The sequence below is a fragment of the Sebastes fasciatus genome, chromosome 5 (genome assembly GCF_043250625.1).
Source record: "Sebastes fasciatus isolate fSebFas1 chromosome 5, fSebFas1.pri, whole genome shotgun sequence".
Lineage (NCBI taxonomy): Eukaryota > Metazoa > Chordata > Actinopteri > Perciformes > Sebastidae > Sebastes > Sebastes fasciatus.
The window spans coordinates 17,950,156-17,963,938 of NC_133799.1; the positions used below are offsets into that span (position 1 = coordinate 17,950,156).

At 39.5% G+C, this 13,783-nt stretch overlaps 1 protein-coding gene across 1 annotated transcript; it reads right to left on the reverse strand.

Moving 5' to 3' along the window:
• Positions 1-2,812: 2,812 nt before the first annotated feature.
• On the reverse strand, positions 2,813-11,129 carry lpla (lipoprotein lipase a). Its single transcript, XM_074635438.1, has 10 exons — positions 10,869-11,129; positions 9,734-9,939; positions 8,869-9,048; positions 8,654-8,765; positions 7,280-7,522; positions 6,422-6,664; positions 4,875-4,995; positions 4,485-4,664; positions 4,249-4,356; positions 2,813-4,127 (listed from the first exon to the last, which is right to left on the reverse strand). The coding sequence occupies exons 1-10, from the start codon at positions 10,972-10,974 to the stop codon at positions 4,076-4,078; spliced, it is 1,551 nt and encodes a 516-aa protein (XP_074491539.1). The 5' UTR covers positions 10,975-11,129; the 3' UTR covers positions 2,813-4,075.
• Between the last annotated feature and the right edge of the window lie 2,654 nt (positions 11,130-13,783).

The following is a 13,783-nucleotide window of genomic DNA, read 5'->3' on the forward strand; positions in this document are numbered from 1 at the left end:
TCCTTCAATGCAATGTCTGAACAGGATGCGTTCAGGCAGTACAAAATGTAGGTCACTCTTGTTCGTGCTCAGAGCCCAATACACAGCTGTCGTAGTTGTACACTTTAGGTAAACAGCTGGATTGATTAAAATAAAAATGTTTGACACAAAAGACTGAAAAACGGGGTCCCCTGTGTACGTAGACACACATGTAGTGCATGTTCCACAGCAGGCAGTTCTCTTACACCGTTCGTAGCTATACCTACGAAAAGTCAATGCACCGTAATTTGTGTATATAACACAAAATCAATATGTAACCCACGTAAAGGAAGTATAAAGAGCGACAAACGCAACGTAGGGAGGAGACTGGGGTGGATGGGTGGGTCAAAAAACACTGGACTTTCAATCCAAACTAGAAACTGGAAGTCAATGTTGATTTATTTGTCATGTAACTTCTTTACGCCACTTCTGCTGTCGCGTAACCACTTCTGTTGTGATGTAACTTAACTACCGTCTTTCCTAAATCTAATTATAACATTTTCTTGCCTAAACATAACAAAGTTGTTTCCCGTGAAGACGAAGAAGTTTATTTTGGAAAAGACTGGAGCGGAAATTGATGCTGGAAATTTGTAGGAAAATGCACAAAAAATTAGGAATAACTTTTCATGAGATATCATATGAACCGTTGTATGAGGATACGTTGACCACAGTTAGCTATGACAGCTTCTTTAGATGTAGACTGTTCTTCTTGTACAATATTCATTGGATATATACTTGTAATTTAATAAGGCATAAAGCCATGTGGTGGCAGTTTCTGTTAAAACAAGACACAAACCAACGTAACAACTTGTCTTTCAGTGAATTTAATAAAAAGGCATACATTAATAACTAAAACATCTGCAGATGGACTGCAGATGGACTCACGAGCACAGCCACCTGTTGTGGACTGTGGCAAGTGAGCCCCGAATACAAAGAGTAGTCAGTATTTATACATTTAAAGCATAACATGAAGATAAGTGCAAAGAAGAAAAGAAGAGAAGGATAGAAAGTGTATCAATGCGTCAGCACACAGCAGACAACAGAGCATCACAAGACATAACAAGTATTTCAGCAATCTGTTGTTTGCAGTTACAGAGATCTAAAATGTCAGGTCACTATCCTATGGTGACGAAGTTGAACATGTGAGGCCCTGAGATTATCTAAAGGTACAGTGTTAAACTGCAGATATGAAAATTGCCATTACAGCCATTAAAACAAATTTTGAATTTGTATTCTTCTTATATTGGATTGTATAGCTACAATGTCCCCAGAAAATGTAGTATAAAGAGGGCCATAATATATTAATATTAAACATAATAAGACAAACAGACATTAGTTGTCGCATAGTTTGGACTTCAGACTCAGTTTGTCAGGCTCAGTTCAACATCAGGCTCCTGTTATTGTTAGCATGTTAGCAAACTCTGGTAGCATAATCTCAAAGTATAGCTGAGGTTGAGATTAGATTTGAGGGGTAAACTAACCTCATAAACTGCCACCAACTCCAAGTCATTACCAAAGTCATTGAGATTCATCACTTGAGGAATAGGGATTTGTGAATATTTTCCAACTGACATTGTCAGCCCTAAAGCCATGACGCCGGTGTGGCTATAAATAACGTCCATGTTTTAAATTAGATTGCTGAAAAGAAAGCAAATCAATATGAGCATGAAATGTGACCAATGCATTAAAAAACTGGATTTTGGAAATGTAAGTTGAGGAAAGAAAATGCATTGTTCCTCCTCTCTGTACATTGTGTTCTGGTGAGAAACATCGGGTGGAAATAAAAATGTGTCTGTGCACAATAAAAAACTCTACGGGGTATCTTTACCTCAAGCTGCTCAGTGTGGTTTTCGTTATGATTTTATGTGAGTGGGTTTGAAATACTGCCTATACAAGGGCGGCTGTGGCTCAGAGGGTAGAGCAGGTTGTCCACCAATCGGAAGGTCGGTGGTTCGATCCCCGGCTGCTCCGAGTCACATGTCGATGTGTTCTTGAGCAAGACACTTAACCCCAAATTGCTCCCGGAGGCATAGCCATCGGTGTGTGAATGAGTATTTAGATTAAATCCCAATGGGCAAAATTGGCACCGTAGTAGCCTCTGCCATCAGTATATGAATGTGTGTGTGAATGGGTGAATACTGACATGTAGTGTAAAGCGCTTTGAGTGGTCGGAAGACTAGAAAAGCGCTATATAAGTCCAAGTCCATTTATACAAGACTCTTCACTTGTTTAAAACTTTCTAAAATGTCTCTTTACAGGGGCTGGAATCACGCCTGGTATATATAAACTCAAACTCGTACATATAAATCAGAATCAGAATAAAACATATGCTGTATGTATGTTAACTGTGACATAAGAGGCAACCACGCAGAGTTTGCATTGACACTGAGTGGATTTTTGCAACATACAATAACATTTTTAATTGCCAAAACTGGTATCATATGGAGTATAGTTTAATATTCAGCACATTTAAAATCATTTTCTGTTAATGTTTTTCATTTTTTCCCTTTGGTAGAAGATTTATCACTTTGTCAGCCTGAATGAAGGAACTGTCAGCCTCCAGATGTTTCCCTTAGAGGGATCAGCTGTCATCACTGATATTTAAATATATATTTTCACCTGCTTTTTAAAATCGATGAGATATACTGCATGTGGAAGTTCTTGGTCATGTTTATACATGTTCCAGGCAGTATTTTTCATTCATGAAATGGCGAGTGACAACTTTATCTCCAATATTCTCCACAATCTTTTGATGATTTAATTATTATCTAAAAGCAACTGGAGCAGTCAGGAATATTTGGAATATGTCTTTATTAAACCATCCTGGGCTCTTCATTTATACAGTGCACTGCATTTCAGTTCATAAATTCACTGAACAGCCGGCATGGAGACCAATTTGATCGATCTTTCCAAAGCCTTGCCGTGCATAAAATCACAAAACGCTTCATTTATATATAAAAAAAAAGAAACACACAATGGAAGCCCGCAAAGAAAATATATTACAGCTTAATATACAAATATATAAATGTACATTCAATAAATACAATATGAAGTATTCTTGAGATGTATTATGGCTAACATGTAGGCCAGTCCATCACAAATGACCAAGGCTTGCATGTTTTGTAATGTTTGACCTTTTCAAAATAAGGGCATGTTGTAGTCAATGAGGTAAACTGTTGCAGGTGAGACACTGTTGGCCCGTTCATGAAGTAACTATGGAGCACCTAGCCATTACTGGATTTAAAAGTGACCTCAGTTCAAAATTACCCAAACTAAAAAAAAATGTCCCTGTTGGACCGCAATCTCAATGACCGTAACATCTAAATGGCTGCAGGGGACAGAGAGCCTTTTAAAGTGACCAGTGACACAATAACCAAAACGCAATCAAAGAACAAGCAAGGCTTCAAGAGATCAGATATCAACACATCACTCATATTTAAAAATATATATAAAATACTGATTGAAAAAAGGTATTTACAAAGACCGCTGTGATTCTCCGTTCAGTAGATTGTAAATACTTCTTTGGTCCCTGTCGATTGTTGGCAATTAGTGGCTCGATAAAGACAAATATTAGGGACAAAAATGATTATTTTGCACATTTAAGAATAAAAAAAAAGATGTGCCTAAATTATGCCTTTCACTCTGAATCATTTATACATCAACAATAATCCAAGTTCACATAGGCAAAGGAAACACCACTTCAAAACACATCAAAATCAGTATAAACAGTACATATGGGCTACAAAAGCAGAAACAAATGATTACAAAGATATGCAGCAAAAAAGCTACTGAACGTGAGCACATCATCACGAAGAAACCTGTAACATTTTTCGGCAGCAGAATATGCAGAGAGGAGCTTGTGAGCGGACTGATTTCCAGCACGGTGAATATGAGTTTGGTGCTGGTTTGCACTAAGAGTAGAAGTCATGAGACAGAAAAGAAACACAGCGTTCAGTATATGTCCAGTTAAGGCGTTCCCAGTGTTGCTGTGTTGTCCATCTTTGGCTATGTGTGTAGGAGATGGATGCTGTGCACGATGATGTGTTCAAGTGCAACTTCAAGCGTCGTTCTGCCCATAAAGAGTGCCCTGCGTCTTCAGCTTGTGCCTCCTGCAGAGAAGAAAAGACAACAATGAGCAGGAGAGCCTCTGCTTCTCATAAAACAGGATTTTTAAATGCATCAATTAATAATTGACAATAAATAACCAAGCTCCATGTAAAGGAAACTTACAATTTCTCTTGACGGCTCATGTTGTCTTCTTTTGACTTGACAAAGACTCCCTCTTCTCCTCCCCTGACGAGGTAGGTAAACTCTCCTTCCTTCGCGCTGAAGATCACCCTGAAATCACACAGAGAACAAAAAACTTAAAACAAAAAATAGAAGAAATCAAAAAAGCACCAGTGTGAAGTATCACTGGATCTATTCTAGTTTATTCTCATATCTTTGTGATATAACCAAGGACTCACTTGGACTGGGTCTCCCCGGACTTGATGCGCAGTTTTCGGAGGTGGAACTTGCTGCTGCCCCACCAGGACCAGCTGATGATGGTGTCCTTCTCCCAGCGCAGCTTGACGATCATCAGGTCTCCGATGTTCACATCGGTGGTGATGAGGAAGGACAAGGTGGTATTACCGTCCAGGACCGGCCTGAGCAGGGTGAAAGGAAGAGCAGCGGTCAAAGGTCAGCAGCAACGAAGGCATCCATAGTATGTATGTGTGCATGCTTGTGTGTGACATATGCAGCACGAGTGCATTCATGTCTTTATTTAGAGTCAGGAAACACTGTTGTTGACCATGTGTCTACTTGTGATTTCCACGTTCATGTTTGTGTTATTTTGTACTGTTTAATGTACGTACAGGACGAAGGGAATGTCCTCCTTCTCTCCGACGGTTCCATACAGAGAAATCTTCATCGGCTGCTCGGTGAAGCTCAGTTGGTCCTTACTGAAGAAATGTCCCTTCACTTGATAGTGGAAAACTACGAGAGAAGAAACAGACAGTTTACACTTTAGACACACTTTTATAGCTTGACGCATTCTCAGCAACTGGCCCACGTCTCTCATACCACTACTTAAAGTCAGTTTAATGCTTTAAAAGCCCTTATGTAACCTTCCTCTGTCTTCATGTGACTGTCACAGTGCTGCATTTAAACACAGATTTGTGCTAAATCCTGGTCGGTTACATTCACACACCCTCGTATACAGTATAATCATAACTTTAGAACTATTTCCGTTCTAAACATGCTAATCTTTGCACAAAAATACTGCTGAGTAGACTTAAAGGTGCTAAATGCGCAGCCCGTTCTCATTCCCAGGGCGTCAAATACTGAGGCTTTGTCGGCTGTCGGCGTTCATTACCTTAGCGCCGGTATGAAACACACCGGGCTGTCCATTAACTATAATATAAACCCAGCCGCGGCAACGGTAAACGCTCAGAGAAAGTGTGGTGACGTAGTTTAAAGAGCGAAAAGACAGACACAGGGCAAGTGGGAGGGGAGGTGGATGGGTCCAACAAACACAAGGCTTTCATCCAGGACACCGTTGTTTGTATCCCGTGTGTTCAGTTTCACTTTCACGTTACAATCAGCTGTTAGGTCGTGTCCCGCGTTCACAGCGTTCAGTTTCATTTTCACTGTACAAACGTAGTCAAAACAACGGCAAAAGTGCTGACAGAGCTAACCCGAGGGGGGACCGGAGGGTGGGTGCTACACTTGTGCGACGACGCCATCAGTCGGTACGCCGTTATCAGCTGTAAACGAGAGAGGCGGCCGTGAACTAGCCAGTGGGGCACGCTCACATGCACTAAAAGGCATGCACGGCTGGGCCAATTATATCAATTAAGCACGGAGAAGATCGGATTACAACACAGAGGGAGAGCGACTTCATTAGACATAACTCCTCTTTATCTTTACATAGCAAATAGCTGTTTGCTGCTATATTAATGCTCTGTATATCAAATTCATCGTCTTTAAATAAACTTTTCCATTGAAAAGTGGTGCAGTGGTGTTACATTACCTCAGCATACCCCCGAGCCACTAAAATACCCATGACCTCTTCATCATGTGACCTCCTGAATACATGCTACTTGTTGTACATGTCTAGTGTGTGAACATTATGTGTGTGTAATCTATTTGTACCAACGCCAACTGTACTAATATTAATTCCAGCTCCAAGCAACCACGTCCGCTCTCAGTACATTCAGCAACAGTAGCTCACACACTGAGGATTACTCCAGTTAAGGTATGCGGATCCATTAACTCAACTCTTACTAATCTTCGGTAAAGTACTTAAACCCAGACATACTTTTCTACAGTAGTTCAGAGTATTTCTTCTATTTTCTTGCCCTGCACAGAACACAAAACCTACAAATGCCTCTCTACATGTTCTTTTCCCCCCGGTATTTACCTTTGTAAGGACTCATTTCGCGAGTCTTGAGGTACATCTTGGTGCTGCGGGCCGAGCGGACCTTGTTTATGTTGTAGCCCAGCTTGTTGCAGCGGTTCTTCCTGCAGCTGAGGCACATCCCCTTGTTGAAGGTCTCTCTAGAGTTGCAGCGGTAGGCCATGCTCTGCTGCTGGGTGTTCACCAGGGAGTCAATGAACAGGTGGATGGAGCGCTCGTGGGAACACTTGATGAGCTGGTCCATATCTGCAGCACACAGAAGTACAGGGAGCTGTGAGACCTCTGCGTCTTCTATCACACGACATCATGCAACGGAGAAAATGTCTTCCTCATGTGTGGCTTTTTTACGACTCTTGACATGTCAGCGTTGACCCAGAGGGCATTTCTTACTTAGTCTCGCTTGTCTCACTTAAAACACAACAGCTGGGGGACGTACTGTGAATCTGTGGCTGCTATGACTGGAGGCAAACATATTTCAACTGTAGCACTGAAAGCTTTTATAGACTCAAAGTGCCTGTTGACACCATGTAAACTTACAAAAGCCCATCTTGTGGGTTTACAACACTGTTGTTGCAAAAAGAAGGTCAGTAACACACTAGATCTGAGCAACCGGAGTAAAAGGTTCTCCCTAAATTTGAGCTTTCATCTCTTACACATAACTTTTGCATGTTCAGCGAACACATGACATAAATCCAAGAGCATAAATTGTCTATTAAAAACACCACACTACTGGCTACTGGATGCCACGTGGTCATCTACTTTAGAAGTTTAGTTTACAGTATAGAAATTGAAACCCAAGGCATCATCACAAGCAGAAGTGTAGTGAGGAACCAAACAACGAGAAGTATTTGGAGTACATACTTTGGAGGCCCTTGATGCCTTCCAATGCGATCCCCATCAGTGTGTTCTGGATGTCGCAGCCCGGCTGAAAAGTGCCTCCGTTCGGGTAAATGTCGATGTGGCCCACGGATCTCTGGATGCCGATGCTGCGGCCCGGGGAGCCCCTGGTGTTGGTGTGCAAAACGTCCACAAACTGGGCGTCGTCTTGGGACAGGGTGTTCTGGTTGTCCGCATGCTCGAAGGTGGGACCAGCAGGATCCAGACCTAGAAAAAACAGGAGAGCCAAGGCAAATTTCAGCAACACTTTGGAAGAATTAGCTTGTGCTGATTGTGCTCCATAAAGAAAGAGTGTATAAGACACATATAAGCAGAAAGAAATGTCTCTTGAATCGTATCTACCTATAAAACTGTACATTCAAACAATTGAGTATCATTTGGTTTCTTTTCTGCGTGTGCAGCTCTGCAGAAACACTGAGGCTCAGAACAATGTGAAGCACTGATTGTGGGTTCTTACGCAGTAAACATACCATCATACTAAGCAGGTCAGAGAGATTTCCAAGCTCAATAAACTCCATAGTGACAAATAGAGGGATTGGACCCGCTAACTGGTTACATGCACATGTACAATACCGACATGGAATGTAATGGATTATATTTCACTGGTGTGCTGTTTTGTTTTTACGAGTATATAACATTACACTACGGTATGGTATGTTTGCACGCTTGAATTCATTGGCACAGAGTCTAAATTTAGACAATAAAATGTGTGTATCACATAAGCCAAAATGCTTATAGCTAAAACACAATACACATGGTCGTAAATGTAGTCATGCATTTTTTAAAAGGGAGGTTGCACACTGCACTAATGACAATGACGCACTTTCCAGTTAAATATATCTATGCTCATACTGTTTATCTGTATGTAAAGTAAGCAGATGATGATCCATTGGTTTAAGGGGACATATCATGAAGAACTCACTTTTTCAGTGTTTGTACACATACATTTGGGTATATGGAGTGTCTATCAACCCACAAACTGTGAAATAAGACAACCCAGTCAGGTTTTTGTGGGCTGCCTAGATCAGAAAACGTGATTCAACAAGCCATTCAGATTTGGCTCCCCTTCCTATGTCACTTGGAGGCTCATTAGAATATACCGCCCACAAAGAGAAAGCAAAGAGTATAGAGGCAAAGAGACGAAGCTCCGGTGTTTACACTAAAACGGAGCGTTTCAGACAGAGGGTGAATACAGGTATATTCAGACACACAGTATGAGAAAAATAAAGTGTTTTTTTTAACATTAAATCATGTTAACATGTTCTTGTAGAAACCCAAAATACAAGTATGAACCTGAAAATGAGCAAGATATATCCCCTTTAAATGAACCGTTCTCACCTGTAATCCTGCTGATTTTATGGTCTGTCAGATCTCCGGCGATTCCAGCCACATGTGCTCCCAGACTGTAGCCCAGCAGATGGATCCTCTCCCAGGGTAACTGCAGCTCTTTCTGAAAGGGAGGAGATGGATGAGATGTTCCAGAGGAACACTTTGCCATGCTTTAAAAACAGTTTAAAGTGAATCCCAGACTTGCTGGAGGCTGTTTCACTCACTTGTATCCATGCAACAAACTTGGCCACGTCGCGGCCCACTAGTTTGGTGTAGGCCGCAGAGGTCGGGTAGTGTTGGTTGGCGCGGGTCAGCCAGTCCACCACGATCACGTTGGCGCTGGGCTCACGCTCGTAGAGAGCAGACACCAGTTTGGGCACCCAGCTTTCGAACATCCCCGTCACCTATAGGAACACACACACACACACACATGGTCACGCACATGGTCTGAGGTCAGCTGCAGGGTGGCGTGATTTATGCTGGCCTTAGCCCTCATTCTGTGTCTTGTGGTTGGAGAAGAGCCAAATCTGGCTGCATGACCGGTTCTAAATCACATTACAGGAGGAGATACAAAGCTAACTCACTGCTCTCAGCCTGTCTGCTCGGAAATGTGCATTTATTTATTGTTATATTCAATTCAATTAATTTTTATACAGCGTCAAATCATAACAGAAGTTATGTAGAGGCACTTTTCATCTAGAGTAGATCTAGACCGTAGTCTATAATTGAGAGACCCAACAAGAGATCCCCCCATGAGCATGCATTATTACCCAGCAATTACAAGGAAAAACCGGACCGGTTATTCATCTCATCAGTTTGGAGTTGGCTCAACATTTATGATCAGTTTGTTGGCTATTTCAATATTGCATTGGCAAGACTCAAACTCTACTTTATGTTCATGCAACATACAATTTTATGACATTTTTTCATCTGTATCTCAGAGTCAGAGGGGCACTAGAAGTTTTTCATCAAATAGGACCAAAACAAAATAGTGCACATTACCTACATACATAACTAACAAGCAGGGCAACCATAAGATACCTGTGATTTTAACATGATTTTACATGAAATGCATGTACTTTAACGTACCGTCCAGCCATGTATTATTATGAAGGACTGCCACTCTGAGTTGAATTCACACTCCTTGATGGTTTCTGGCTGGCCGGCCACAATATAGCACATGTCATCATCTGGGATGTCCACAGTACGCAGGGAGAACTTGGACACAATGTCAGTGTAGTCTGAGATCCATTCAGTGGTGGTCGGCAGGGGAGTAGCGGTGAATGTGGAGTTTACTGTTACAACACACACACACACAACATACAAACAGTTTGCATTAGATTATTATGGTGTGACAGAAATGTGGAGGATTGCATGCACCAATCAGGGATTCTGAGCAGGAAAGAGGTACATTTATAACATTATTATTACACTTTCCAGGTATATGCATCCATATAACAATCAGGCAGCAATTTGAAACAGTTTTATCACAAGATGACTTGCAGAAGACACTGAAACTGACAAACTTTTTCATGCAAATTACATAACCTTGCTGCTCCTCTCAATCATTAAGTGAGTCAGTGAACCAGTAGAGGCATAGAGCATGACAGTGTCGCCCCCTTTTGTCTCCACTGCATTTCTACCAACATTTAAATGAATTAAACCTCAAAATATTGTTAGTAGTCTTGATTTTCTTAAGACATTCAGTTCAGTTACGTTGATTAAAAGTGGATAAAAACATCTCAACTAATTATATACGTCCATGAGTCCAGTTTTGTAACTTTATAATACTTAAAATTACTTAAAATGCCTTTAAAAAAACAGATAACCTAAGGCTAAATGGTTTTAAGTGGAGAAATTTAGTAAAAGTCTTATTTATCAATTAAAACTAGTATTTTTTTGTATTTGAACCTCGAAATAGTACAATTTTATTCGATTTTTAAATATTTTTCACTGCTTTTTTTTTCTTTTTCCTGCAGACAAAAGGCCTGTATAGCAGCCGCTTTCCTTCATGCACACATGGACCTGAATGGTATGAAATAGGATGCAGATCTGCAAAGCGTTTCAGGGGGTTACTCGCGGTCAAACAAGGAACATCAGTAATTAATGAACCCGGATGATGATTATTGCTGCGGATGAATCATGATAATAAATAATATCCTGCCTGCTATGAAGTTGTCACAATGCAAACACAAAGTAAATAAAGTAATAAAGTCTCTCTTACCAAACCCAGTGGTGGCTGTGTTGAGTTCAGGGTCAGAAGAAAAAGTTGCAAAGATTTTTCCCAAAATTATCCAAACAGACAAAAAACTGATATTTTCTTTTCCCATATTACTGAGAAGTTTTTTTCTAAAATATCCTGAATAATAAAAAAAAAGTTGGTAAAAAGTTCTCTGGATGTCGACCAGTTGTATATCCAAGCGTGTATTATGTTAAAGTGGTGTGGAGTTGTGGTTTAGGAGTAAAGTTTCTTATGGTCTGTCACAGTTGCAGCTCCAAGTTATCTTTATGGGTGGCTCATTTGCATACTTACACGTGATTGGCTGATGGGGTTTAGGGGGGCGGGGTTTAAACTTTGTCCCAGCTCTGAATCACCAGAGGGAAATCATTCTCAACCTGCTTCAACTGAGTAACACCAGCACACAGGACTCCTATTATTAGCTTTAAACTGTGTCTTTTGTGCCAATTATCATCCATCAATTAGCTTGTTAGATTTTTTTTAAATGACAGGAACTTGCCTCAGATTTTAGGACAAATTCTCAATGTGAAAATGTGGTTTGTTTTTTCTCATAATTTATAATAAGCTGATGAAAAGGAACAAAATAAGCTTTTTATTTATTTATGTGGAAAAATATTTAACTAATCTTTTTTTTAAACATTCAAGCCAATAATATACAAGTAAAAGTCCTGCCTTTCAAATGATACTCTAGTAAAAGTATGAAAAAAGTAAGAAAAAAAAGAAGTTTTTTATTTATTTATTTATTTATTTATAATTTATGTGGAAAAAATATTTGACTAATCTCTTTTTTTTACACATTCAAGCCAATAATACACAGGTAAAAGTCCTGCATTGAAAATTATACTCTAGTAAAAGTACACATGTATTATCAGCAAAATGTAGTACTTAAAGTATCAAAAAGTAAGTTGCTCAATGCAGACAAATGGCTCCCGTAAGTGATATAGCCTACCAATTTAAAGTTTAAAAAGTTTGTAAAAAAAAAAAAAAAAGAAATGTACATACTTGTATTTATATAATATCTTTGAAAAATGTTTTTAATGTTGTTTTTTTTATTTTTTTTTATCTCTCTATGTTTAAACACTTACTAAAATCCCTGTTTTTACTGAATTTTATGTGTATGATGTTCTTTTAAACATATTTTGTGAAGCACCTTGTAACTCTGGTTTTGAAAAGTAGAAATTAATTGTATTATTATTATTACATGTTATGTCATTAAATTGTACTACTGATGTATTGATGTGTGAGCAGCATTTTATTGTTGTAGTTTGTTGAGGTGCTAATTTTTAAACTATAACAAAGCAACATACTGTATTTTATAAGCTCATATGTTTTCTGTGTAAAATCTTAATTTGTAAAGTAACACGTAGCTAACAATAGCAGTCAAAGTAATGTAATAAAAAGTCAAAGAGCTGTGAAGTAGATGTATAAAGTTGCACTAAATGGAAACACTCAAGAAAAGTACAAGTACCTCAAATGTGTGCTCAAGTACAGTACTTGAATAAGATGATATATAATATATTTATCCAGTGATATTATGATTCTGTCACTTGCAATCATCAGTTTTCTTTCACCGAGATAATCTCAGTATCAGTCAGTAAGGCTACTGCCCTCCAGGAGTCCTGGGTATATATCAAACACAAACAATAATACAATTAAAACACAGTAACAGTATGTTAGAAGCTAATGAATGATAAACTTATTATACCCAAATATATCAAACATCTCCAGCCCCGGATATCTTTCAGGTCAGAGAGTCGGAATTGAATTATATTTTTCACTACTGTTTAATATATCAGATTCAAATCTTATGATTTATTAGTTAATTAATAGTGTGGCTGATCAGAGTCCACTGAGGTCAGATGTGATCATCTCAGACAGATCTCCTGAGCGGTGTGGGTGTCTTAGAAAGCCCCCTCTCTCATTGGTGGATCACTGGTGAGTCCAAAGACGATGACAAAGCACAAAATAATTATACCACAGTGTCTCGCCCCCTGCTGACTGATTGCATGCTTAAAGGAATAAATAAAGGAATGAATACATCAAGAGAAAGTACATTCCCGTCTCATATCATGTCATGTGTAATGAAAACAACATGTTAAGTGCATTCCTTATGGTGGCAGTTAAACCCTCTTTGCGGCACTCGGGGGCACAGAAGAAACTCAGAAACTCCAGAGAAATCAAAGACACATGTAAGATGAGAGCAGGCAAGAGGGAAATGTGTCTGAGTTTTATAATGATTTTCAAGCCAAAAACACCTGCGTGAGACTATTGTACACCTCTGTTTTCTCTCAAAACGGAGGGCAACAAAAACAGGTTGACCTATAGCCTAGATGTTTCTCCATCAGGATAAAGTTTCCATGTTTTTACACATGATATAGCATACATTCATTTTTCAGAGAATCAGTTCTGTGTGAGATGCCCCCCCCCCCCCCCGCTGTGTTGTTTAATCTCCAGAAATATTATTCTTCTAAAACCCATAGAGAGAAACCGAATGAGATTTGGATTAAGATATCACTTGTGGAGCGTGACTCAGAGTGCGGGCCGTGTTGTTTAATGTGTTGGCTTGAAAAAAATGAGCCACAGACGAGGAAGATGAAGCGTTACATTTATTAGTATTAATCTTGTTCTTGTTTAACTTTACCTGCATAATATAAAGATTATCATTTAACCCTTGTGTTCTGCTGACATCAGCTTTACTTCCTCATTGTTTGGGGTCCCACAGACCCAAGTGCTGTATGTGTAAGTAATAAAAATAATAGCAAAAGCAACCAAATATCTTCTTTTTCCCCTCTTACCTCATTTAAACCCAATATGTAGAGAAGTATTGAAGTGTTAACCCTTCCCTTTTCCCACAAACTGAGCTTTTACATTTGATGAAGGGGACAGGTTTTCTGAAACAT

Coding starts and splice junctions, on each gene's coding strand:
- lpla (XM_074635438.1), bottom strand. CDS start 10,974: ATGGGAAAAGAAAATATCAGTTTTTTGTCTGTTTGGATAATTTTGGGA. Junction 9,940..10,868: donor CACAGCCACCACTGGGTTTG/GTAAGAGAGACT, acceptor GTGTTGTAACAG/TAAACTCCACATTCACCGCT. Junction 4,665..4,874: donor GAGGACATTCCCTTCGTCCT/GTACGTACATTA, acceptor CACCCTGCTCAG/GCCGGTCCTGGACGGTAATA.